Here is a 26331-nt window from a genome sequence, read left to right on the forward strand (position 1 = left end):
TTTTTTTGGTTTATTTATTTTGTATTGTTATAACAATCTTGTTGTGAGAGTAAACATAAACCCCGCTCCCTCCCAAAAAGAAAGAGAAACCTCAAGAATATTCAGAGAGAGAGAGAGAAAAAGTGTACTTCAGTCTGTATTCAAATTCTGATGGTTCTGTCCCTGGGATGAGTTGCCCTATTTATCATAAGTCCACCAGAGAAGCTGTTTCAATATTTTTCCCACAGTAGCTATTAATAGCTGTATTTCCCTCCACTCTATTCCTCCCCACTCTCATTTATTCAATTCTCTCTCTTTTTTTACCCTGTGCCTATTCAGAAGTGTGTTATATCTGAGTACCCTGTCCCACAATCTTTTCTCTTTCTTCTATCACCTACTCCCCCTTCACTCCCCCCATTCCCTCTTATCCCATCCCTATCCTCTCTTTTTTTCTCTAGGGTAAGATAGATTTCTATACCCTATTAAGTGTGTATGTTATTTCCTCTCTGAGCCATTTCTGATGAGAATGAAGGCTCACTCATTCCCCCTTGCCTTCCCCCTTTCCACTCTATTGAAAAAGCTTTTTCTTGACTCTTATGTAAAATATCTTAGCCCCTTCTTCCTCTCCTTTCCCTTCCTCCCAGTACTTTCCTTTATCATCCATTGACTCCATCTTTATACCATATTATACTATTATATTCAACTCCCCTCTGTGCCTTGTCTATACACACACTCACACACACACACACACACACACATATCTATCTATCTATCTATCTATCTATCTATCTATCTATCTATCTATATATATATATATATTCCTTCTAACTGCTCTTGTAATTGAGATGGTTCATAGGAGTTATCAGTATCTTCTTCCCATGCAGGAATAGAAACAGTGCAAAACATGCAAAACATAATTAGTCCTTCTTGTCCACCCCCTCACACCTGAGTCCCATACATGGAGATCAAACTTTCTGTTCAGCTCTGGTTGTTTCAAAAGTAAAGTTTGAAAGTCCCCTGTTTCATAGAAAGTTCATCTTTAGGGGCAGCTAGGTGGCACAGTGGATAGAGCACCGGCCCTGGAGTCAGGAGTACCTGAGTTCAAATCCAGCCTCAGTCACTTAATAATTACCTAGCTGTGTGACCTTGGGCAAGCCACTTAACCCCATTTTCCTTGCCAAAAAAACCAACTAAAAAAAATTTCATCTTTTCCCTGAAAGAAGATGTTCAATTTTGCTGGGTAGCTGATTCTCAGTTGTAATCCAAGCTCTTCTGCCTTCCAGAATATCATAATTCAAGCCCTACAAGTCCTTAATGTAGATACTGCTAAATCCTGTGTAATCCTGACCAAGGTAGTTGAATTAGTTGTTTCCTGGCAGCTTTTACTATTTTCTCTTTGACTTGGGAGTTTTTGAATTTGGCTATAATATTCCTGGGAGTTTTTCTTTTGGGATCTTTTCATGAGGTGATCAGTGAATTCCTTCAATTTCTATTTTACCCTCTGCTTCTAGGATCTCAGGACAATTTTGTTGTATTATTTCTTGGAAAATGAAGTTTAGGCTCTTTTCCTGGTCATGACTTTCACATAGGGCAATAATTTTAAAATTAGCTCTTCTGGATCTGTTTTCTAGGCCAGTTGTTTTTTCCAATGAGATCTTTCTTATTTTCTTCTAATTTGTTTTTGGTAGAGTTTTATTTCTTCCTGATTTCTCAAAAAGTCATTGGCTTCCTTTAGTTCCATTCTACATTTGAAGGACTTATTTTCTTCAGAGAGCTTTTTTATCTCCTTTTCCAGCTGCCCAATTCTGCTTTTTAAGGCATTCTTCTCATTTGTCTTTTGTTTTGCTTTTTTCATTTGGCCTAAACTAGTTTTAAACATGTTATTTTCTTCAATTTTTTATCTTTCACCAAACTGCTTAGTTTTCATGATTTATCTGCATCACTCTCATTTCTCCTGCCAATTTTTCCTCTACCTTCCTTAATTGCTTTTCAAAGTCTTTTTCTGAGCTCATCCATAGCCTGAGCCCATTTTCTATTTCTCTTGGAAGTTTTGGATATAGAAGCTTCAAGTTTGCCATTTTCTGAGTGTATATTTTGTTCTTCCATGGGACTAAAGTAATTTTCTATGGTCAGATTCTTCTTTTTCTGTTGTTTGCTCATTTCCTCAGTCTATGACTGATTCCAAGGTTTTAGGGGGGCGGTTTGGGACACCCCACAGGGACCTTAATTCTTCCAAGGTCTTATGAGAGGTTCTGACTGCTCTCTTACCTGTACTCTGGTATGTGGATGACCATAGCCCTCCCCTCTGACCTGCAGCTATTGATTGTATGAGGGCCCAAACTCCAACCTGGATCTGAGTGTGAGCATACAGCAGAGTCCTTTCCCAGGGAGAACAGAGAGTTCTCTGAGTCTCCCTGACCCCCTTACCATCTGTGGGCTGGGAGCTCTGGAAGTACTGGATGCCTTTGTGGATTCCCACTGCAGATTCTTACCGTAGGGCTGCTCTGAGGTCAGTGCTCCACTCTGTGCTCACTCTAGTTTCGCAGAATTCTCTCACCATCCCTTCAAGCTGTTCCAGGTGATCTTTGCTCCAAGAGGTCTGGAAACCTTGCCCTCTGCCATGGACACTGGTGCCCTCAGGGACCCAGGCACTCCATAGGCTGTTCCTGGAAGGCTGGAGCTGGTTTGCTCTGGCCTGGCTTCACTGTGGCTCTTTTCAACCCCTGGTCCTGGTGAAACAAACCTTTCCTGTGGAATTTCTAAGTTGTCTTGGACTGAGAAATTGCATCACTCAGTCTTTCTGTGGGTTCTGCCCCTCTAAATTTTGGCTAAAGTCATAATTTATCAGCTTTTGGAGTTTTGGGGGGAACAAGGTTCTGGGAATTCTTTCCTTCAAGCCACCATCTTGACTCTGCCCCTCCAGAAAAGTCTTCTTGCAGAAGGCAGAACATTATCTAAGACATGAAAGAAGTTACAAAAGCCAGAAAGTAGAAATGAAGAAAAAGCTAAGTTTGACTTGTTTTGATTGGCCCCAGAAGACAAAATGATCTCTCCCCTTCTTGTCTCCAGATCATTCCCTATGCCTGTAATGTTTTCCTCACCAACTCCATCTCCATCTAATGAAATTATAACCATTTTCCAAAGCCATCTCAGGCACTTAGACATCTACAAACTTTTTATACTAATTTCTTTTCCCAACCCATCCTTGCATGCCTTTGGAAATGATTTCTCAATTATCTTGAAATGTTCTTCACGTATTTTACTGATAGACTTCATAGAGCATTCACTCATTCCTTTCATTCATTTATATGTGATAATGATAATTTTAACTCCATATCTTTCTCATTCTAGGCTACTAGATAGAAAGTTTCTTAACTGTAAAGGAATTATGCCTTATTTAACTTTCTGTCCTCAATGTACGAGACCCTCCACTCAGTGGATATTTCATAAATATTTGTTTGAATTCATAATTTTTGCTATTCTTGAATCCTGCAAAACTTAATTGAAATTGACCATAACAGTTTATGGTCCATCAGCCATGATGCCAAACAACTGCATTTTTTTAGACAACAGCTACCCCTTTACATTTATCTTAGTCTTTTCTGTCCCAAAAGAATTTATGCTTTCAATTTCCTTCAAAGATTTGGGAATTCACAATTCAGAGTTAGATAAGTATAGTATTTTATAGAAAAGAGATTTTTGTCTCAGAGTGCTCTGTCTCAGAAGATGTATTAGAAACATAAAAAGTTAATAACACTCAAGTTTTCCCTCTCTGGGTTATCTTTTCTACATTAATTATACAGTAGTGATCTATATGGATCATTTTGCTGAAAAAATTTCTCCCTTCTTTTAAAAGGTATTCATTTCTGTAGTATCTATCCCCTTGAGTTGAGAGATGTTATAATGATTATAGGGAGATAAAATAGTATACTGTCCATTTTCTTAATTCATTTACAGTAATAGTTTTATTCATTTAACCGATCAATGCATCACTGTTGCATGTAGCAGACAAAATATATATGACAGCTGTGGAGTCAGATAATTTCGGTAGCTTGGGTACTCCTTACTTGTAATTAATGTCCCTTTGAAAACTACTTTGGGTCTCACAGATATTGAAGGTGCTCCTTATAATGTGTCTAAGTTGTTGTAGAGCTCTCTGTTTTTAAACAGCTATTCAGTCTAAAAATATGAGTTGTAAAATCAACAGAGAAGTCTTAAAGGCTTGAGGTTTTCTTAAGTTCCTCTCTTACCTTAAGAAGATCAAACTCATAATGCACTATTTTTTTTAAAAATGTTTTATTAAAAACTTAATATTGATTATCAAATCTGCATTGTGATTATTTACATTTAGGAATCTAAGGATTATGTGAAGCCTACTAGCAACAAGAGCCTTCTTTCTCTCGCAAAATAATAACAACAATAACCTTATGATTATTATGTAGCTATAGTATTCCTCAATAGAATAGGGACTGCTTCTATTATTTTTGTTTCAGTGTCCCTAAGCATCTATTACATTGCGTAGAGCACAGGAGTTGCTTTATAAATGCTTAAGTTAAATGGATTAATTTCAGAATATAAATCATAACATTGTTGTAATTACTCCCCTTTAAAACTCAGTGGGATTTTTTTCCATCCAATCATTCTAATTCATGTGCTTGAAATATGCTATTTGTCATGACAAAAATTGTTTATTTTTTGCTTTGCCCTGTTACAAAATCTTGCATACATATACCTTACCAAATTTGATCCTTACAATAACCCCATGGGGTGGGATGGAAATACAGCTATTCTCATTTTATAGATAAATGAACTAATGTTCAGAAAAGTTAGATTAACTTTTCTAGGGTTAAACAAATATATGGAATAAGATCTCAAACCCAAGCAAGTCTGGCATTCTTTCCATTACAATACATTTCCTTCAAGCTATAAAAGTAGGCACTAAACCTGTAGTTTCATTGCTACAGAAACTCCCAGTGAAATAAATGTTTTCTATCAATACTGTTCATCACTTTGCAACTTAGTTTTAGAGAGCTGCCAAGAGCACTGAGAAGTTAACTTACTTGTCCAGAGTCACACAGTAAATATGTTAGAGGCATGACTTCAACTGAGGTATTCTTTGTTGACTCTCAAACATGCTGTTTCTCAGTTCCTTTCAAAGAAAACTTAAAACTTTCTAATATAAGGGGTGGCAAGGTCATGCAGTGGATAGAGCATTGGCCCTGGAGTCAGGAGTACCCGAGTTCAAATTCAGCCTCAGACACTTAATAATTACCTAGCTGTGTGTGGCCTTGGGCAAGCCAATTAACCCCGTTGGCTTGCAAAAAACTAAAAAAAACACATTCTAATATAAACTTTTCTACTAATTTGCCTTACATAATGTAAATGTAAACTTTTCAGTCTCTTGAAGTTGACAAGCTATCTATCCTTTTTCAGTTTAGTTTATCTGAGCCTGCCCCACCATTATTTTTCACTTGCCCTTTATGATCTGGCCTAATTTTATATTGGCAGGGTTTTTTCATGTAATTTCTTTGGCCTTTCAGGTCTTTGTACATTTCTGCATTTAGGTAACTTGATATACTGCTACACTTCTTTCTTTCTTTCTTTTATAATTATGTAGTTGAAGCAAGAACTCATAACTATTGAAAGTGGCTTGCCCAAGGCCACACAGTTAAGTAATTATTAAGTGTCTGAGTCCAGATTTGAACTCAGGTTCTCCCCAGGGCTGTTGCTCTATCCACTGCACCGCCTAGTCACCCTCTTTGTTTCCTTTTGAGAGAATTTCTTTAGTCATGTCCAACTAAATTTTTCTTCCTACTTTAAATGTTGTTATATTCCCCTCTTCAATAGGAATGAGATGAATAAAGATGAACCTTTATCCCAACAGCTTTTCCTCCCCTTTCCTTTTTTTTTCCCAATGAGATATATCTAAACATTAATATTCTCTTGGAAGTGCCATAGAAGTCATAAATGATATTTAGTACCTAGGATCTATAAAATATTTTTAAACTATATGATTTCTTTTCAGAAACATGATGGTCACTTCACAGTTATTCAGTTGGTTGGTATGCTTCGAGGGATTGCATCTGGTATGAAGTACCTTTCTGATATGGGTTATGTACATCGAGATCTTGCAGCTCGAAATATTCTAGTCAACAGCAACTTAGTATGCAAAGTATCTGATTTTGGTCTCTCTCGAGTACTAGAAGATGACCCAGAAGCTGCCTATACAACAACTGTAAGTTTCTGTTATATAATTTTCTCCATTTTATACATTTGTTTATTTCTTTTCTTTCTAATGCTTCATAAATAGAGATGTCCATATGATCTGTAAAATTCTGGTAATTCTATATTCTCATATTTAACATGAAAATTTCATTAAGGGGATTCTTAATACCATTAAATTGTCAACCAAGTATCAGATTGCTCTTTTCTTTCTTTCAATTAGTCAGTCAATACACATTTATTAAGTCCATATTATATGGAAATCACTGTGATAAATTCTAGAGATACTCAAGAACAATTTAAAATCAGTGCTTAGTATAACATCTTTGGTATTCATGCTACAGGATTGCCTTGTAGATTAAAAAAAATCCTTACATAAATTATTTTGTGTCCCTGAATATCACCGAAGCTAGACTCAACTTTATATATACTTGCAACTAATACTACAGTAAAGCTCTACCATATATAGTATTTGATTCTTACAGCAAATTTTATGCAAAGATTCAAAAGTGTATGATAATATATGTCTATCGTAAGAAAAGAGACTGATTCTCAAAAAAGGGGGTTGTTTTTATCAATGATCTCTATTTTATCATCAGAGAAAACTTAGGTTGAGATAGCTAATCTACCTATTAGATTGCAAACTTTTTCCTTGGCTTCTGCAATCTAAAGTAGTTACCAGAGTCATTCAGATATATCTTTCTAGGCCATCAAATCCAAGTCCTTTAAATTTCATTAATCTTTTGCGGTAGTTAGTTGTTGAGGATATCTGCAAATTTAAAAAAAAGTAGTGAAATATTTTCTTTTTTAATAGTCTTTGGTGAATAATCACACATCTGCCAGTCGACTGCTCTGAGAAATAACTCAGCAAAGCTTGCCAAGTCAATTTGTTTCTCAGTTCTCACTATCTCATATCCAATGTTAATGAAAAAAGATGCATGTTCATTCTATTGTCAATATTCATTTCATTTCCTATGGGGGTTTTAAACTAATTTGATATTCAGTTATTAAAAGATTGAAACAAAGTTCAGAATTTTAAACACAGAATTTTATGCCCTTAATTTGTTTTTTTTTAAGAAGAGCTCCATTAGATTTATTATCAGTGGCATTTTCACTAATTTCTATAACAAAGAGGTACAGTTCTAAAGAAAACACATTAATCTCTCAGATTCTGATGTATATGATTAGGTATCAATTGATCTTTTCATTTGAAGAAAAGTTTTCATAACAAGTAGATAGTGTCTATAAATAAAATAATTTATTTTCAAAATTCTGTTCATTCTCATTTCCTAATGAAAAACATCATAATCTCTAGGGTTCAAGGTCCATATATTTTCACCTCTTGGTATTTGCAAATATGCAACCAGAAATAACTTTGGAAGGGTGAGGAAAATGTAAAAGCTTTTTCTGTCGATCACATTATTAATAAGCTTAGAAAAAACTACAAGCTATATTTGCAATAGTTAAAACAAATTTCTTAAAAGGAAAAGAAGTAACTGGCTAGCAAAATATAGATAATTTATACAGTTTTAACTCCTTTTTTAGATACTTGACTATTGTAATTAATAAAAAAAATTTGACTTCAAAATTCTAGCTAAAACAAAATAGCCTAAACATAAGAATATGATTTAAATAGTACTGTTTTGAATTGCACCAATGTTTTTATTAGACCAACTGGGTTTCACAATAGATAGAGATTTATTTTCCTGAGTCCAAATTTGGCCTCAGATGCTTCTTAACTATGTGACTCTGGGCAAGATATTGAACTTATATTTGCCCTAGTTTTCCTCAACTATAAAACAGGCTGAAAAAAGAAATGGCAAACCTCTCCAGATTGCCAAGAAAACCCCAAATAGGGTCACAGAGTCAGACATGACTGTACAACATCATTTTTCATAAAATAATTTCAAGATTTAGTAACTTTATTTTGTTGTTGTTTTAACACATAAGATATTACAACTTTGTTCAAAAAGAAATATTCTATAATTATTTGCCAGAGAAATCAGTAAACAAACTTGAAGCCAAGTTTGTTGAAAAACAACCCAGAGATAACCTGTTTGAGCAGCATATGCTGTTGGTTATTATTTCCAAAACAGCAAAAAAAACCCATTTTTTTAAAATTGGCTTATTTGTCAGGACCTACATTAATGTATCATCACATAGCATATACTTGTACTTTTTCAAGGGAATTTTGACTTACAAAAACTAGATATTTCATACAAAATATGTCTATACCATTCTCTCAAACAGAGTTTTAAGAAGCATCCATGAACTCAGTAGAATTCACATTTCTCGATGGACTAATCACTCGAAAATCAGGCCATGGGGTGAAATGGTTCTTGTAAAGACAAATGAGAAAGATCTTTGCACAACACTCCCCTCACTATAATAAACACAGTTTTGTAAGTCCTGTCATCATATTTATGATGATATAGTCCTCTTAGATTACAAACAATTCTAACATCATCATCATCATCAGAGTTCACATATAATTATAGTAAGGTTGAAGCTATCACTTTGGTTTTAATCATACTAAAATACAGACTTGGAATAGAATAGATTTCTTATTTTTTTTTCATTAAATGAGATAACAGTCAGACAACTGTAAATCTTTCAGTTAGATTAAGAACATTTTAAAGAGATTGATTTCCTAGGGTTGATTCCCAAGATACAGTAATTGCTCCAAAGCCTGATTTTTGAGGAATGCTGAAAAATACCAATTGAGCAATTTTTAGAGAGATTATTACTCCCTAAAATGTGAGAAAGGAGGTGACTGTGATTAGAGTCATAACTAAGTTGAGGCACATAGGACATTACCTCAGGGTCCATCAATTAGAGGAAGATACATAGGCACTCTAGCTTCCTTTCCAGGTCATTGAGGGGGAAGGGGAGGAAGAAAGAAGACAAAGGAACTTCTTACATAGCACAGGTTTTAAACATTGGTGCTCTTCTTCTCCCACTCTACTCTGACCCTTCCAGCAGCATCAAGAATAAGCAAGAATCAGGTTAGCTAGGTGGTGCAGTGGTTGGAGCACCAGCCCTGGAGTCATGAGGACCTGAGTTCAAATCCAACCTCAGACAATAATTACTTAGCTGTGACTTTGGGCAAGTCACCTGACTCCATTGCCTTGCAAAAATAAAATAAAAGAATATGCAAGAATAATCACTGATGTCCAGAGGTGGAGGTATAGTGAGAAAAGTAAGGAAGTAGCAGGGAGCCATAAGTCCAGTAGGTTTATAGGATGGTACCAACTCAGCTTGTGCTCAGGTATCTTGAAGCCAAAGTTCCAGCTGGCAGGGCAAAGCTACATGAGATATTATGACCCAAAATGAATGTAAACACCCAGTATTGATACAAGAGACTGTAATACTAGATTAAATACCCTCCCCTTCTCCAATCAATGGTTCCTAGTAGTCTAAAGGCAGTGCCTAGGGAACTTATACATTTCATAATGGGGAAGGATTGACTCATTTCTGGACATTTCCACTACCCTGAAGAAAAAAAATTAAAAATGAAAATAGAACATATCACCTTACAATTTTTAACATTCATTGTTTTTTAAGTTTTGAGTTCCAAATTCTGTTCCTTCCTTCCCTCACCTCTTCCAGAGACAGTGAATCAATCTGATTTAGGTTATACATTTGCAATCATATGAAATATTTCCATATTAGTCATATTTTAGGAGAAAAGAAAGAAGGAAAGAAGGAAGGAAGGAAGGAAGGAAGGAGGGAAGGAAGGAAGGAAGGAAGGAAGGAAGGAAGGAAGGAAGGAAGGAAGGAAGGAGGGAAGGAGGGAGGGAGGGAGGGAAACAAAAATAGCCTATGGTTTGGACACACTGTCCAGGGAAAGATTCATTTATTTTCCTTATAGCTTATATCAGTGGTATTGATATACTTGGATATGGACAGGCTAGGTCTCTCCAAGCAAAAGCATTCCAGGCTCCCAACTTTTTTGATGGACTCAGGGTGGGTTCTGATTAAGACAGTTACAAGAGGGAACAGTTTAAAGCCATCCTGTCTCTTGTGAAGCTCAACATGAACCTGTACTATGCAAAGCAAACACCAAAGACTCAGAGGTGCAAGTGTGCCAGCAGGCAAAGAAGTTCATCCAATGCTCTTTAGCATCCCAGACCCAAGTCTGATGTATTTCTGGAAATAAGATTTATTTCAAACAACTCTATCTCAAGGACCAAAAGAGTTTTAACCCTTATCAAGTAGAAGGCATTCAGTGCCAGACTTTCACAATCCCAGAAGAAAAGGCATTGACATAAAGACACATTGACATAGACACGAACTCTGTGGCCACCACAAAGATAAGAGAACCTCTTGTGAATATATTTTCAGTTTTAAGTACATTGTCTAAAGTCTGTGGGACTGCTGATGGGGTTCTAGGGCTTCTTTTGAAGCATTTTGTCTATTTTTCTCATTTGATTTTGACCTGGAACTGAAAATGGTATCTGCTTTTTTGCTTCTTGTGAAATTTGTAGCATGAACATTGAATAGTATAAATAGAATAAAATAAAACTGACTCATGTAAAATTCATGGCAAAAAAAAGGAAGGAAGCTTCGATTTGCATTCAGATACTATCAGTTCTTTACCTGGAAGAGGATAATGTTTTTTATCATGAGTACAATGGAATTCTTGAGGAACATTGTATTGCTGAGAGTAACTAAGTGATTCATAGTTGTTCATGGTATATATTGCTGTTACTATATACAATGTTCTCCTTATTATACTCACTTCATTCCACATCAATTCATATAAATCTTTCCAAGTTTTTCTAAAGTCAGTCTGCTCATCATTTCTAGTTGCATAATTATATGTTATTACAGTTGTATACCACATGTTATTCAGTCATTCCCCAATTGATCCCCTCAATTTATAATGCTTAGCCACCACAAGAAAGAGCTCCTATATATTTCTGGATATATAAGTCCTTTTTCCTTTCCTTTAAATCTATGGTATACAGACCTAGTAGAGGTGTTGCTGAATCAAAGAGTATGCACAATTGGATAACACTTTGGGCATAGTTTCAAATTGTTCTCCAGAAGTTTGGATCAGCTTACAACCAGCAGCATATTACCTTTCCAGTTTTCCCACAACCCCACCAACATATATCATTTTTCTTTTGTCCTATTAGCCAATCATATAGATGTAAGATGGTACCTCAGAGTTGTTTTCATTTGCATTTCTCTAATCAATAGTGATTTAGCATATTTTTCATATTACTAGTGCTGAACCTAATGAGCGACACTGAGACCAGAAGTTGATATATGGAGATCTTTATTTCTTGGGGACTGCCTGGGGATGAAGAGTACTCAAATCAGACAGCACCTGGGTGTTCAAGGGTTAGGGTTTTTATAGTGTTTTGGGGGGAATACTGAGAGCAAGGAGGATATAGAAGCAAAGACAGCAATTAGATAGATTATCTTGTCATAAACATATGTAAACATAGGGTTCCGTATAGATAGGGGGGAGGGTCAGGGTTTTGTGTAATGTTTGAACATATTTTCTGAGATGGAGCGAGTTAGGAATTCACAGGCTTCCCATAGGTTTGAGGGAGTGGAATTTACTATCTTATGGTTCCAGCCACATCTGGGGAAGGGGAAGGCAGTCCTGGAATTTAACAGATACAGCAAGATAATTAGGCTAACAAGGGTGCTTTGTAAATCTTCAGACCATTTTATGATATATCCGTGACCCCTTGGGTTCTATCAGACTATTTTCAGACCCAAAGGAGCCCAGCCAAAGTTATATTTCTAAGGAATATCTCATGGTCCAGAAGGATGTCAGGGATACCTTTCTATACAGGAATTTCACAAACATTGATATTGTACTTCATTGTAAATACCTTTGACTTCTTTGTCTGAAAACTGCCTGTTCATATTATTTTATCAATTATCAGTTGGGAAATGACTTGTATTCTTATAAATTTGACTCAGTTCTTTATATATTTGAGAAATGAGATATTTATCAAAGATATTTGCTATAAAAACATTACCACCTCTCTACTTTCCTTCTAATCTTGGTTACTTTGGTTTCATTTGTACAATTTTTATAAATTTAGTATTACCAAAATTATCTATTTTCCAGTTTTCCCAGTTTTTCAAATAATGAGTTTTTGTACCAAAAGTATAGATCTTTGAATTTATTGAACATTAAAATACAATATTCTTTACTACAGTATATTGTGTACCTAATCTATTTAACAAGTCGACATCTCTATTTCTTGGCCAGTATCAGATTGTTCTGATGATTACAACTTTATAATATAGGTTGAGATCTGGTACAGATACCATCCTCACACTTTTTTTTCATTGATCCCCTTGAGTTCTTGACCTTTTGTACTTCCATATAAGTTTTATTATTTTTTCTAGTTCTATAAAAATATTTTGGCAGTATGATTATTATAGAATAAAGTAGAATTGTCATTTTTATTATGTTGATCTACCCATTGATACATATATATATATATATATATATATATATATTATGAATCTACCCATGAGTAATAAATATTTTTCCAGTAGTATAGATCTGACTTTATTTCTGTGAAAAGTGTTTTGTAATTGTATTCATTTGGTTTTTGAGCTTGTCTTTGCAGGATGACTCCCAAGTATTTTATATTATCTGATTATTTTAAATGTCATTTTTCTTTCTATTTCTTGGTGCTGAAATTTATTGTATAGAAATGCTGATGATTTATATGACTTTATTTTATAGCATGCATCTTTACCAAAGTATTTAATTATTTCAAATAACCTTTTAGTTTATTCTCTAGAAATCTATACGTAAACCATTATATAAACTGCAAAGAGTAATGGTTTTGTTTCCGCATTGCCTATTCTATTTCCTTCCATTTCTTTTTCTTCTCTTATAACATAGCTAGTATTTCTAATGCAATATCGAATAAGAGTGGTGATAATAGCTTTCCATGTTTTACCCCTGATCTTCCTGGAGAGGCTTCTAGCTTATCCTTTTTACAGAAAATGCTTTCTGATGATTGTGGATAGAGATTACTTTTTTAAGGAAAGCTCTATTTATTCTTATGTTCTCTAGTATTTTTAATAGGAATGGGTGCTATTTTGTCAAAAAAATTTTCTGTATCTCTTGAGATAACCATATGATTTCTATTAGTTTTGTAATTGATATGGCTAATTGTGCTGAGAGTTTTTCAGATACTGTACCATCCCTATATTCCAGATATAAATCCCATTTTTATAGTGTATGATTCTTGTGATATAATCACCTTGCTAGTGTTTCATTTAAAGTTTTTGCATCAATATTCATAAGGGGAAATTGGTCTATAGTTTTCTACCTCTGTTTTCACTTTTCCTCATTTAGGCATCAGAACCATATGTGTGCCATAAAAGGAATTTAGTTAGACTTTACCTAATTTTCTAATATTTTATATTGTATTAGGATTAATTCATTTTTTTTAAAGTTTAGTAGAAGTCACTTGTGAATCTAACTGATCCTAGGGAAGTTTTCATCAAAAGATCATTTATGAATTTTCAATTTCTTTTTTTTTTAAATGGGCTATTTAAGTATAATTTTTCTTCTGTTAATCTGGCAATTGATATTTTATAAACATTCATTTTGCTTGGATTGCCAGTCTCATTGGAATAAAATTGGGCAAATTAGCTCCTAATAATTATTTTCATTTCTATGTCATTGATGGTAAATTCACTCCTGTCATTCCTGACATATTTTAATTTGTGTTTCTTCCTCCCTTTTGTTAATCAAATTAACCAATGGTTTATCTATTGTGTTGTTTTTTTTTTAATACAACCAACTTCTAGCTTTAGTTTTTTGGTTCAATAGCTTTCTTACTTTCAATTTTATTCATCTCTCCTTTGATTTCCAATTTGGTGTTTAATTGGGAATTTTAATTGGTTCTTTTTCTAGTTTTTTTTTAGTTTTATGCCCAATTTATTGATCTACTTTTTCTCTATTTTCTTCATAAGAGGTGTAAATTTTCCCCTAAATACTACTTTAGCTGCATTCCATATATATTGGTTTGTTGCCTTCTTGTTGTCATTCTCTTTAATAAAGTAATTTGTTGCTTCTATGACTTTTATAACCAACTTTATGATTAAATTAGTTTTCTATTAATGTTTAATCTACCTTTCATCTGACCTTTATTGAATGTAATTTTATTATATGGATGTGAAAATGATCCATCTGATATTTCTACTTTTCTATGTCTTATATATCCTGAATTGACATTGCAAATGGACAATGAGTTTGTTCTAAAATTGTGGAGGACATTGAGAACTGAATTGATTTTGGAAAATTGCAATGTCCATTTGAAGGACTGCAACTTCTCACTGAAACAAAGATCCATCTTTTCAATGCCAATATTTTTCAAATGCTATTGTATCATATGATAGTTTCTGAGGTTGAGGATCACTAAGAAACAATGGAGAGATGCATGCTAGAAGCAAGGCATTGCAAATAAGGAATTAAGAAAGAAAGTTGGGTACAGGGTATTTTCAAGGATTAAAAGAGAGCTGATTATAGAGCAGGACTGACAGATGATCAGTAGAGGACCTATTTGCTCCATTGACATGCTGGTGATATCAAGGAAAATTCAGAAGACCTTTAGCACATTAAGAATATTCCCATTGGAGAACATATGAGAGAGAGTTTGGACAAGAATAAGAGGACAGAAACAGCGGGTCTGTGATGTGAATTATTAGAAGGAATGCCCATAGTTATGCTATCACAAGTACATTTAAGTATTAGACAACCTAGTCAAAGGAGATTGTGGAGTCGGGAGAAGAAGTAAGGAGGAAACCCTGAAGTTACTTCAAAACACACTCTAACCCTTCATCCCAACCACTTGTCCCATGTAAAAATTCTGTTCATTACAACTCTGATAATAACATTAACTTAAGAAAAATAGCTAGGCTTAGGAACAATAATCAATGCAGAAAAAATATCCTTCCATACTCATTCTGCACAACACACAAACACACACACACACACACACAGGCATGCGTACAAAATATATTTTCTTTCACAAAACTGATCTTGATATTCATTTTGACAGGAATTCATTCATAATTGAAAATGTAAGACATAGCACGATTTTTTCTCAAGGTCTTGCATCCCTTTAAGAATCACTCTGAGTCACAAAGTTTAGGATTAGAATTACCAAACAAGAATGCCATGACTTCATAAATATATTTTCCTCAAAATTATCATGAAAACTCCATAATGAACATTAGCATTTTATAGAGATTCTGTATGAATCTCTGAGCTTGATATAATTTCTTTTAGTTCCAGATTTGCTTATATTTACTCATGGGAATTAATACCTGGTGGAAACTTCAAGCCCTTATAACATAAGCAAATCACTGTAATCAAATTCTATATGGAAAAAAAATTTACACAAATTTATACAAAACATTAATTAGAGATATGAATACTCAACTTACAAAGGGAGCATTCTTTGCTCATTGTAATATTCCTTTAAATATGATTCAATATTCTTCATTTAAATAGAAAAATCCTTTTAACATATTTAAATTTAATATAACAAGAATTTATTAAGTTCCTAATATGCTCAAGTCATTACATTGGGCTCTGATATACAAAACCAAAACTAATATCAGGAAGTTTAAATTCTGGTAGAGAACATGTATACAGATAAATAAATACAATTATAGAAAGTAATTTCACAAGAAACATAGCTCTAATAAATGAAAGGATGTGGAAATGCCTCCTATTGAAGATGATCCATGAGCTATTTTGAAGGAAGCCAAGGATACTGAAACATAAAAGGCAAGTGAAGAGGAAGTGTACTCCAAATATGGGAGAAAACTTAAAAAATGGCATGGTGAAGATAGGATGAATGATGATAATGATGAAGAAGACGATGATGATATCCATGCAAATAGTGCTTTAAGTTTTAGAAAGTTCTTTAAAACTATAAATTCATATAACCCTCACATCAATCCTGGCGAGAAGAGGATGAGTAGCTCTTATTATTGTCCCCATTTTACATATGAAGCAAATGAGGCAACCAAAGGTTAAATTTCTTGACCATGATCACATAGCTAACAAATATCTGAGACCTAATAATTTAATAAATAAACATTTAAAAGACACTCACTATGGGCTCAGCTGTTCCTATCTCCAGGTCTAACACTCTATCCACTATGCCATCTGGTTGCCTCATATATGGAAAAAAAGAATGGGAGGCAAACCAGTTTGAACTGAATGAAGAATACAGAAAGAGTAATGATAAGAAATAATAATTGTAAAAGTAGATGGGACAGGGACGGCTAAGTGGCACAGTGGATAGAGCACTGGCCCTGAGTCAGGAATTCAACCAGGTTGAAATCCAGCCTCAGACACTTAATAATTACCTAGCTGTGTGGCCTTGGGCAAGCCACTTAACCCCATTTGCCTTGAAAAAAACCTAAATAAAGTAGATGGAACGCTCATTGTCAAAGATTTTAAATTACATATTGAGCATTTTATAATCTTTTTCTTCTTTAAGCAATATGCCAGTGATATATATTTTTATTCTTTAGGCAAGATACCAGTGAAAATTTTGGAGTAGATTACTGATGTGATTATCTATATTTTAGATATATCAATTTGACCTCCAGATGAATCAGGGAGGGGAGACATTGCAAGGAAACCATTTAGGAAACCAATATAAAAAGACAAGAAGTGATAAGAGGTTGACATAGCTAGGGACTGTATAAATCAAGAGAATGGAAAAGATTGCACCCACTTTAAGTATGCTTCAGTATCATTAACAACTTATCAACAACATAGTCATAAACTTGTTCATTGGTTTGCTATTGTTTTGTTATAAATATAATTTGCCTATCATATATATGCCCAGATTGGAAATGTGAAATTACTTTGCCTAAGAATAATGAAAATTTGGTTTCATTTACCTTTGAAAAACATTAGAAAGATGCCCCATAGCACTCACATTTATGCCAAAAAAAAGCTTTTATTAATCAATGTTATAAGACATTAGATAATCCTTGGGGAGTTTATGCTTTCCTTGACAATAAATGTTTTCTCTTAAATAGGAAGTCATAAATGCAATCATCAAATAGCAACATGTCAATCAGGTCTTAAAATCATCTTCAATTTTTATTTTTCCATAGAAAATCTTGCTCTCTTCTTTATACTTAGCAGCAATTCTACTCAATTACTTGCTGTGTTGAAATTCAAAGCACTTGTGATTGATGGTAAAAAATCTGTATAATTATAATTGAGTTGACATCATAATTTTTCTTATTTACTTTGTACTCAGAGAAATTCTTTAAACTCATCTAGAACTGCAAGAGAGTAATATTTGTCAGCATTCGGTCTATTCCTATAATAGAAAAGATTGCAGACAAGGAGCCAGAAGGGAATAAGAAAGACTGTCAGCTGAATTTATTTTCCAGCTCCAGTTAACTAAGTAAGATCTACACAGAGTAGCTTAGTTGCCTTTTTATATACCTTTCCAGAAATGTAGATCAAGCAATTAAAAATAATAAGAAAATCAAAGTTCAAAATTTTGGATTATCCATTATACTGTCATTGTTCTCCATCAGCACAAATAAATAAGAGGTGATGATAGATTACATTTAATCTTATATGGAAAAATGTCTTAAATTTTTTATATTAACTTGCAGTAGAGTAAGAAACAATAGTTTAATCTATAAGCATTTATTAAACACTCATTATGGACTAGGAACTGTGTTAAATTCTGACAATAAAAAGAAAAACAGACCTGACCTTCAAGTATCTTGCATTTTAACTGAGGAAATAATATGCTTATAATATATGTATGCATGTGTAATATATATATATATATTCCTATAATATAAATATATTGCATGTATATAATATTATACACTATATAGACACATATTATAAAATATATATGGAGAGAAAGAGAGAGAGAGATTGAGGGAGAGGGAGAGCCATTAGGGGGAAATGAACCTAAAAAAATAACAATAGGACCTAAGGAGAGATGAGGTACCTGCCTGGGAGTCTGAGAAAGCAAAAAGGTATCCATGATTATAAGCCAATGGCTTATAAAAAAAGCAGCTTGGATGTTCTCCTGATTCTAGAAACTGGTAGAAGTGATCACAGGAGGATAATTGTAAAAAAGAAAAAATTTCAGTTATTATAAGGACTATGACCTTGGACTGGTTTGAGAACAGAATTTATTCTGAGAAAGCAAATATGTATTAGGAGTTAGTGTAGTGATTTCAGTAATCAGTGTTATGTAAGATAAAAATGAAGAAGAGAAAAAAATAAAATATTGACTAGGGGGTCTATCATGTGCCAGTGATTGTGCTTAAGTATTAAACAATACTTAAGTATTAAGTATCTGAGGCTGGATTTGAACTCAGTTCCTCCTGACTTCAGGGCCAGGGCTCTATCTACTGCATTGCCTAACTTGAATTTATTGAATGAATCTGTTGTTCCCATATCAAACTGTCTATTTTCATAATTGTTGTATTTAAGAAAGTATAGCAAATAGAAACAATCATTTAAATAAAATCCTAACTAATTACATTTCAAAATAGAGAATATTTTACCATAGAAAACATAATTTGAAGTGATTATTTCAAAATAGAAAAGAAGAGAAGAAATACTTTTAGCATTGTATAAAATTCCTTCCAAGACACTGGAAGTGCATCTTTTGCTGAGTGAGTTCTGATTTGTTGAATTCCTTTTTTTTAATTAATTTTTATTAAAGATATTATTTGAGTTTTACAATTTTCCCCCCCATCTTGCTTCCCTCCCCCCACCAGAAAGCACTCTATGAGTCTTTACTTTGTTTCCATGCTGTACCTTGATCCAAATTGGGTGTGATGAGAGAGAAATCATACCCTTAAAGAAGAGAAGAGAAGTCTAAGAGGTGACAAGATCAGACAATAAGATATCTGTTTTTTTCTAAATTAAAGGGAATAGTCCTTGAACTTTGTTCAATCTCCACAGCTCCTTATCTGGATACAGCTGGCACTCTCCTTTGCAGACAGCCCAAAATTGTTCCTGATTGTTGCACTGATGGAATGAGTGAATCCTTCAAGGTTGAACATCACTCCCATGTTGCTGTTAGGGTGTACAGTGTTTTTCCTGGTTCTGCTCATCTCACTCAGCACCAGTTCATGCAAATCCCTCCAGGCTTCCCTGAAATCCCATCCCTCCTGGTTTCTAATAGAACAATACTGTTCCATGACATACATATAACACAGTTTGCTAAGCCATTCCCCAACTGAAGGACATTTACTTGATTTCCAATTTGTTGCCACCAAAAACAGGGCTGCTATAAATATTTTTGTACATATGTACATGCTATAAATATACTTTGTACCCTTTTTCATCATCTCTTCAGGGTATAGACCCAGTAGTGGTATTCCTGGGTCAAAGGGTATGCACATTTTTGTTGCCCTTTGGGCATAGTTCCAAATAGCTCTCCAGAAGGGTTGGATGACTTCACAGCTCCACCAACAGTGTAATAGTGTCCCAGATTTCCCACAACCCTTCCAACTATGATCATTATCCTTCTTGGTCATATTGGCCAATCTGAGAGGTGTGAGGTGGTACCTCAGAGAAGCTTTACTTTGCATTTCTCTAATAATTAATGATTTAGAGCATTTTTTCATAAGGCTATGGATTGCTTTGATCTCCTCATCTGTAAATTGCCTTTGCATATCCTTTGACCATTTGTCAATTGGGGAAGGGGTTTTGTTTTAAAAATATAACTCAGTTCTCTGTATATTTTAGAAATGAGTCCTTTGTCAGAATCATTAGTTGTAAAGATTGTTTCTCAATTTACTACATTTCTTTTGATCTTGGTTACATTGGTTTTATCTGTGCAAAAGCTTTTTAATTTAATGTAATCGAAATCATCTAATGGGTTTTTGGTGATGTTCTCCAACTCTTCCTTAGCCATACACTGCTCCACTTTCCATAGATCTGACAGGTAAACTAATCCTTGATCTTCTAATTTGCTTATAGTATTGTTTTTTATGTCTAAGTCCTGGAACCATTTGGATCTTATGTTGGTAAAGGGTGTGAGGTGTTGGTCTAATCTAAGTTTCTTCCATACTAACTTCCAATTATCTCAGCAGTTTTTATCAAAGAGGGAGTTTTTATCCCAGTGGCTGGACTCTTTGGGTTTCTCAAACAGCAGATTACTGTAATCATCTCCTGCTTTTACACCTAGTCTATTCCACTGCTCCACCACTCTATTTCTTAGCCAATACCAAACAATTTTGATGACTGATGCTTTATAATATAATTTTAGATCAGGTAGGGCTAAGCCACCTTCTTTTACACTTTTTTTTTCATTAAGCTCCTGGCAATTCTTGACTTTTTATTTCTCCATATGAATTTACTTACAATTTTTTCTAACTCATTAAAGTAATTTTTTGGAATTTTGACCGGTAGGGCACTAAACTGATAGTTTAGTTTTGGTAGAATTGTTATTTTTATTATATTAGCTCTACCTATCCATGAGCAGTTGATATTTGCCCAGTTATTTAAATCTGATTTAATTTGTGTGAGAAGTGTTTTATAATTGTTTTCAAAAAGATTCTGAGTCTCTCTTCGCAAATAGACTCCCAGGTATTTTATATTGTCTGAGGTTACTTTAAATGAGATTTCTCTTTCTAACTCTTCCTGCTGTATCTTGCTAGACATATAAAGAAAAGTTGAGGATTTATGAGGGTTTATTTTATAACCTGCAACTTTGCTAAAATTGCTAATTGTTTCCACTAGTTTTTTGGATGATTTCTTAGGATTCTCTAGGTAGACCATCATGTCACCTGCAAAGAGTGAAAGTTTTGTCTCTTCCTTCCCAATTCTAATTCCTTCAATTTCTTTTTCTTCTCTAATTGCTGATGCTAACATTTCTAATACAATATTGTCTAGTAGTGGTGATAATGGGCACCATTATTTCACCCCTGATCTTATTGAGAATACCTCTAGACTCTCCCCATTGAATATAATATTTTTGATGGTTTCAAATATATACTGCTAATTATTTTAAGAAACAGTCCATTTATTCCTGCACTCTCTGGTGTTTTTAATAGGAATGGATGCTGTATTTTGTCAAAAGCTTTTTCAGCATCTATTGATATGATCATATGATTTCTGATAGGTTTGTTGTTGATATAATTGAGTATACTAGCAGTTTTCCTAATTATTGAACCAACTCTGCATTCCTGGAATAAAGCCTACTTGATCATAATGTATTATCCTAGCTATGACTTGTAATCATTTTGCTAGGATTTTATTTAGGAGTTTTGCATCTATATTCATCAGGGAAATAGGTCTAGAATTTCTTTCTCTGTTTTAAATCTTCCTGGTTTAGGTAACAGCACCATATTGGTTTCCTAGAAAGAGTTAGGCAGAGTTCCATCTTTCCCTATTTTTCCAAAGAGTTTATATAGAATAGGAACCAATTGTTCCTTAAATGTTTGGTAGAATTCACTTGTGAATCCATCAGGCCCTGGAGATTTTTTTTAAGGAGTTCAACAATGGCTTCTTAAATTTCTTTTTCTGAGATAGGGTTGTTTAGGTATTTAATCTCTTCTTCATTTAACCTGGGCAACTTATATTTTTGTAAATATTCACCCATTTCACTTAGATTATCAAATTTATTGGCATAGAGTTGGGCAAAATAATTTCAAATTATTACTTTAATTTCCTCCTCATTAGTGGTGAGTTCACCTTTTTCATTTATGATACTAGCAATTTGGTTTTATCTTTCTTTTTTTTAAATCAAATTGACCAGAGGTTTATCAATTTTATTGGTTTTTTCATAATACCAAATTTTGGTTTTATTTATTAATTCAAATTTTTTTGTTTTCAATTTTATTAATTTCTCCTTTAATTTTTAGAATTTCTAATTTAGTATTTAATTGAGGATTTTTGATTTGTTCTTTCTCTAATTTTTTAGTTCCATGTATAGTTCATTGATTTCCTCTTTCTCCAATTTATTCATGTAAGCATTTAGAGCTATAATATATCCTCTGAGAGTCACTTTGAATGAATCCCATAGGTTTTGGTATGTTGTTTCATTATTATCATTATCTAGGATAAAATTGTTAATTCTTTCTATAATTTGTTTTTTGGTCCACTCATTTTTTAAAATGAGGTTATTAAGTGTCCAATTTCATCTGGATCTATATCTGCTTGGCCCAGTATTGCATATGACTTTTATTGCATTATGATCTGAGAAAGATGTATTCACTTTTTCTGGCTTTCTGCAGTTGATCATTAGGTTTTTATGTCCTAGTACATGGTCAATTTTTGTATAAGTTCCATGTACTGCAGAGAATAAGGAATATTTTCTATCCCCATTCAGTTTCCTCCATAAGTCTACCATATCTAATTTTTCTAACAATCTATGTACCTCCTTAACTTCTTTCTTGTTTATTTTATGATTCGATTTATCTAGATCTGATAGCGGGAGGTTGAGATCTCCCACTAGTAGAGTTTTGCTGTCTATGGTTTCCTGTAGTTCCTTCAGCTTCTCCTCTAAGAATTTGGATGCTGCCGCATTGGGTGCATATATATTCAGTATTGAAATGACTTTATTGCCTATGGTACCTTTTAGGAGGATAAAGTTTCCTTCCTTATCTCTTTTAACACTATCTATTTTTGCTGCTGCTTTGTCTGAGATAAGGATTGCTACCCCTGCTTTTTTTACTACAGCTGAAGCAAAATATGTTTTACTCCAACCTTTTACCTTTACTCTATATGTATCTCTCTGCTGCAGATGAGTTTCTTGTAAACAGCATATTGTAGGATTCTGGTTTTTAATCCACTCTGCTATTCGCTTACATTTTGAGGGAGAGTTCATCCCATTCACATTCAAGGTTATGATTACTAATTCTTTATTGGCCTCTGTGCTATCTTCCCTCCGTTTGTATTTATCCCCCTTTTCCCTCCCTTTATCCATATTCCACAGTATTTTGTTCCTGAATACCACCCCCTTCAGTGTGTTTGCCCTTCTATATCACACCCTCCCCTTTCTTTACCCTTCCCCCTTTCCCTTTTTCCCTTCCCTTCCTTTTGTTATTTCCCCTTTTTCCCCCACTCCCCTTCCTTTTCTCTGTCCCGCCTCCCCTTTTTTCCTTTTAATACTTGAAAGTTTATATGTTTTATAAGTTAACTGAGTATGTGTAGGTTGACTTTAAGCCAAGTCTGATGAGAAGAAGATTCAGGTGTTTCTGCTCTGCTCCCTTCTTCCCCTCTATTACTATAGGTTTTTTGGTACCTCTTCCTGTAATGAGATTTACCCCATTCACTCACCCCCTTCCTCTAGTCTCTTTCCTGTCCCCCTTTTTAAGGAGGTAGTGTTTTTTCAATCATTCTATTTAAGTCATAGAAAAATTCTGAGTGTCTGTTCCTTCTAATTCAGTATTTTCTACCAGAGTCAAAATTCCTGAGAGTTATTAGGTTCTTTCTCCCAAGTGGGTTTAAAGCCAGTTACATCTCTTTAGATAACAGTCTCATAGATACATCATGTATATCCATCATTTCTGGCTAGGTATATTCTCTCTGTTAGAGTTACAAATCTCAAGATTTATGAGAATCTTTCCCCCCCCCCCCATGCTTGGATATAGGCAGTTTCAACTTACTGGATTGCATTTTTTTCTTTTACTGCCACTATTTTTTTTTACCTTTTCATGTGTCTCTTGAACCTCCTGTTTGATGTCCAAATTTTCTGTTTAGCTCTGGTCTTTTCATCAGAAGTTTTTGGAATTCTTCCATTTCATTAAATGTCCATCTTTTTCCCTGGAAGAGAAGGCTCAGCTTTGCGGGAAAGTAGATTCTTGGCTGCATTCCAAGCTCCCTTGCTCTTCGAAATATCTCCTTCCAGGCCCTTTGATCCCTTAATGTTGATGCAGCCAGGTCCTGCGTGATCTTTACTGTGGCTCCTTGATGTTTAAATTGTTTCTTTCTGGCTACTTGCAAGATTTTCTCTTTTATCTGATAGTTCTGGAGTTTGGCCACAACATTCCTTGGTGTTTTCATTTTAGGGTCTTTTTCTGGTGGGGATCAATGTATTTTTTCAATAAATACTTTGCCCTCCGATTCCATGATATCAGGGCAGTTTTCCATCACTAGATCCTGTAATATTAAGTCCAGGTTTTTTTTCCTCTTCAATGTTTTCAGGAAGTCCTATAATTTTCAGGTTGCCCTTCCTCGATCTATTCTTGAGGTCAGTGGTTTTGTTGATGAGGTATTTTACATTTGCTTCTTTTTTTTTCTATTTTTTGATTTTGTTTAACTGATTCTTCCTGTCTCGTGGAGTCATTAATTGCTGTAAACTCTGTTCTTTTTTTGGGGGGAGGAGTTTTCTTCATTAACCTTTTGCAACTCATTTTCCAATTGGTCAATTCTATTTTTGAAAAAGCTTTCCATTTGTCCAATTGAGTCTTTGAGAGAATTAATTTCTTTTTGCATTTGCCCATTTGAAGATCTGAGAGATTTATTCTCATTTTGTGTTTGTCCAATTGTACTTTCTAAGGTTTTGTTTTCTTCTTGCAAGGTATTAATTGTCTCTCCAAAATTTTTAAGCTCCTTCCTTATGTCTTCAAGGAAGTCTTTCTGTGCTGAAGGCCAGATTGTGTTCTCAGAGGTTCCAGGTCTCTCTGAATTAGGGTCTTTCCCTTCCAAGAATTTTTCTATGGATCCACCTTTCTGCTGACCCTTCTTCATTTTTGCTACGACCTGAGTTGGGGAGGGGCTGGTTCACAGGGGCTTGGGATCGCTAAAGGCTTTACTCACAGAATACGGTTTCTCTGGCTGGCCAGTAGGAGGTCCTAGTTGCTTTCTCTGGAGTGTCTGTGACCTTGCTTGAAGCCCTCTCCCTTTCCTTGAAGGGAGGAGTTGGAGGTATTGAATTATTTTGCCTTCAATCAATAATGGGCTTTACCCTGGCCTGAGGTCATTCCTCAGCTGGGCTGGTTCTTCTGCTCACACACCTGGGTCTGAGGCAGAAGTAGTTTTCATTGGTTTGTTAGGGAAGAAGTCTGAGTTGTAATGGGGCTCAGACCAGAGGAGCCCAGGGATGGTGTCTGCAGCTCTCCTGCTCCAGAACTCTCCCACCAGCCCTATCCAGGATCTCCTGAGGGACAGCTCCAACACCAGCAGCTCCAGTCTCCCGCTGACTCATGCCCCCACGGTCCAACCCCACCTCTGATGCAGCAGGTTTGGCTCTCAGGCCCTCAGACTCCAGATTCTAATTCAGCTGTTAATCTGGTTGATCCAGGGCTGATCCTCCCTCTGAGCCCAGATTTACCCGCCCAAATTCGGCCAAAGTGGCTGCAGGAGACAAATCTCGAGTTAGATGTTCTTTCTCCTGACTTTTCTTTCTCTGTTTTGTGGGTCAGATTTCTTTTAAGAGGTTTGTTTCATATGATAGATGGGGAAGTGATCAGGAGACTTTAGAACTGTGCCTGTCTTCTCTACGCCATCTTGGCCCGAAGTCTGATTTGTTGAATTGATTTCAAATCACAGATAGTGTGGGTGTGACATTGAATGCTCAGCAATACAGAATGAAATGCATTCTGCTGGAAGTCTACTCTAGTTTAGAATCAGCCAAGCTGTAGAATGACTAATCATACAGCTGTTATTCAAGTTTCAGCCCAGCTAAAAATGAAAAAAATCTGACAACCGCATGTCACAAGATATAACCTTTTGATATAGTACAACAAAATTTGGTTGCCACAAAATGCTATGCATAACAGAATAAAAAAAGAATGAGTATGGAATCCTGAATGGAATATGTTATCCAAATTACAGAAAGGAATCACTATCTCATTGTGTACAGTTCTTGACATCAAGGAAAGAAAGAAGAAACATACCTGTGCTTATCTGAAACCTGAAGATTTAATTAAGTTCTGGAATAATAAAAAGATTGAGAGAAAACTTGGAATTGGTTTTGACGTCAAAAAAGGTTACATTCAATTGATTTTGAGCAAGTTTTTTAATAGCTCTAAACCTCAGTTTCTTTATCTTTAAATTGGGAGGTAATACATGTAGCTATATCACAGGACTATTTTAAGAATCAAAAAAAAAAGATTCAGAAAAGATGCAGAAAATATTTTACAAATCAAAGCATAATACAATGGGCC

The 26331-nt window shown here is 34.6% G+C and overlaps 1 protein-coding gene across 1 annotated transcript in view; it reads left to right on the top strand.

The window, feature by feature from the left end:
- LOC141491396 (ephrin type-A receptor 6) overlaps window positions 1-26331 on the top strand; it is a 1165986-nt gene that overhangs the window by 1017115 nt on the left and 122540 nt on the right. Inside the window, exon 14 of the mRNA XM_074192302.1 lies at window positions 6005-6214. Within this exon, the coding sequence (XP_074048403.1) occupies window positions 6005-6214 (210 nt within the window). The remainder of the gene's footprint in view (window positions 1-6004; window positions 6215-26331) is intronic.

This window comes from Macrotis lagotis, chromosome 6 (genome assembly GCF_037893015.1).
Source record: "Macrotis lagotis isolate mMagLag1 chromosome 6, bilby.v1.9.chrom.fasta, whole genome shotgun sequence".
In the NCBI taxonomy this organism is placed as follows: Eukaryota; Metazoa; Chordata; class Mammalia; order Peramelemorphia; family Peramelidae; genus Macrotis; species Macrotis lagotis.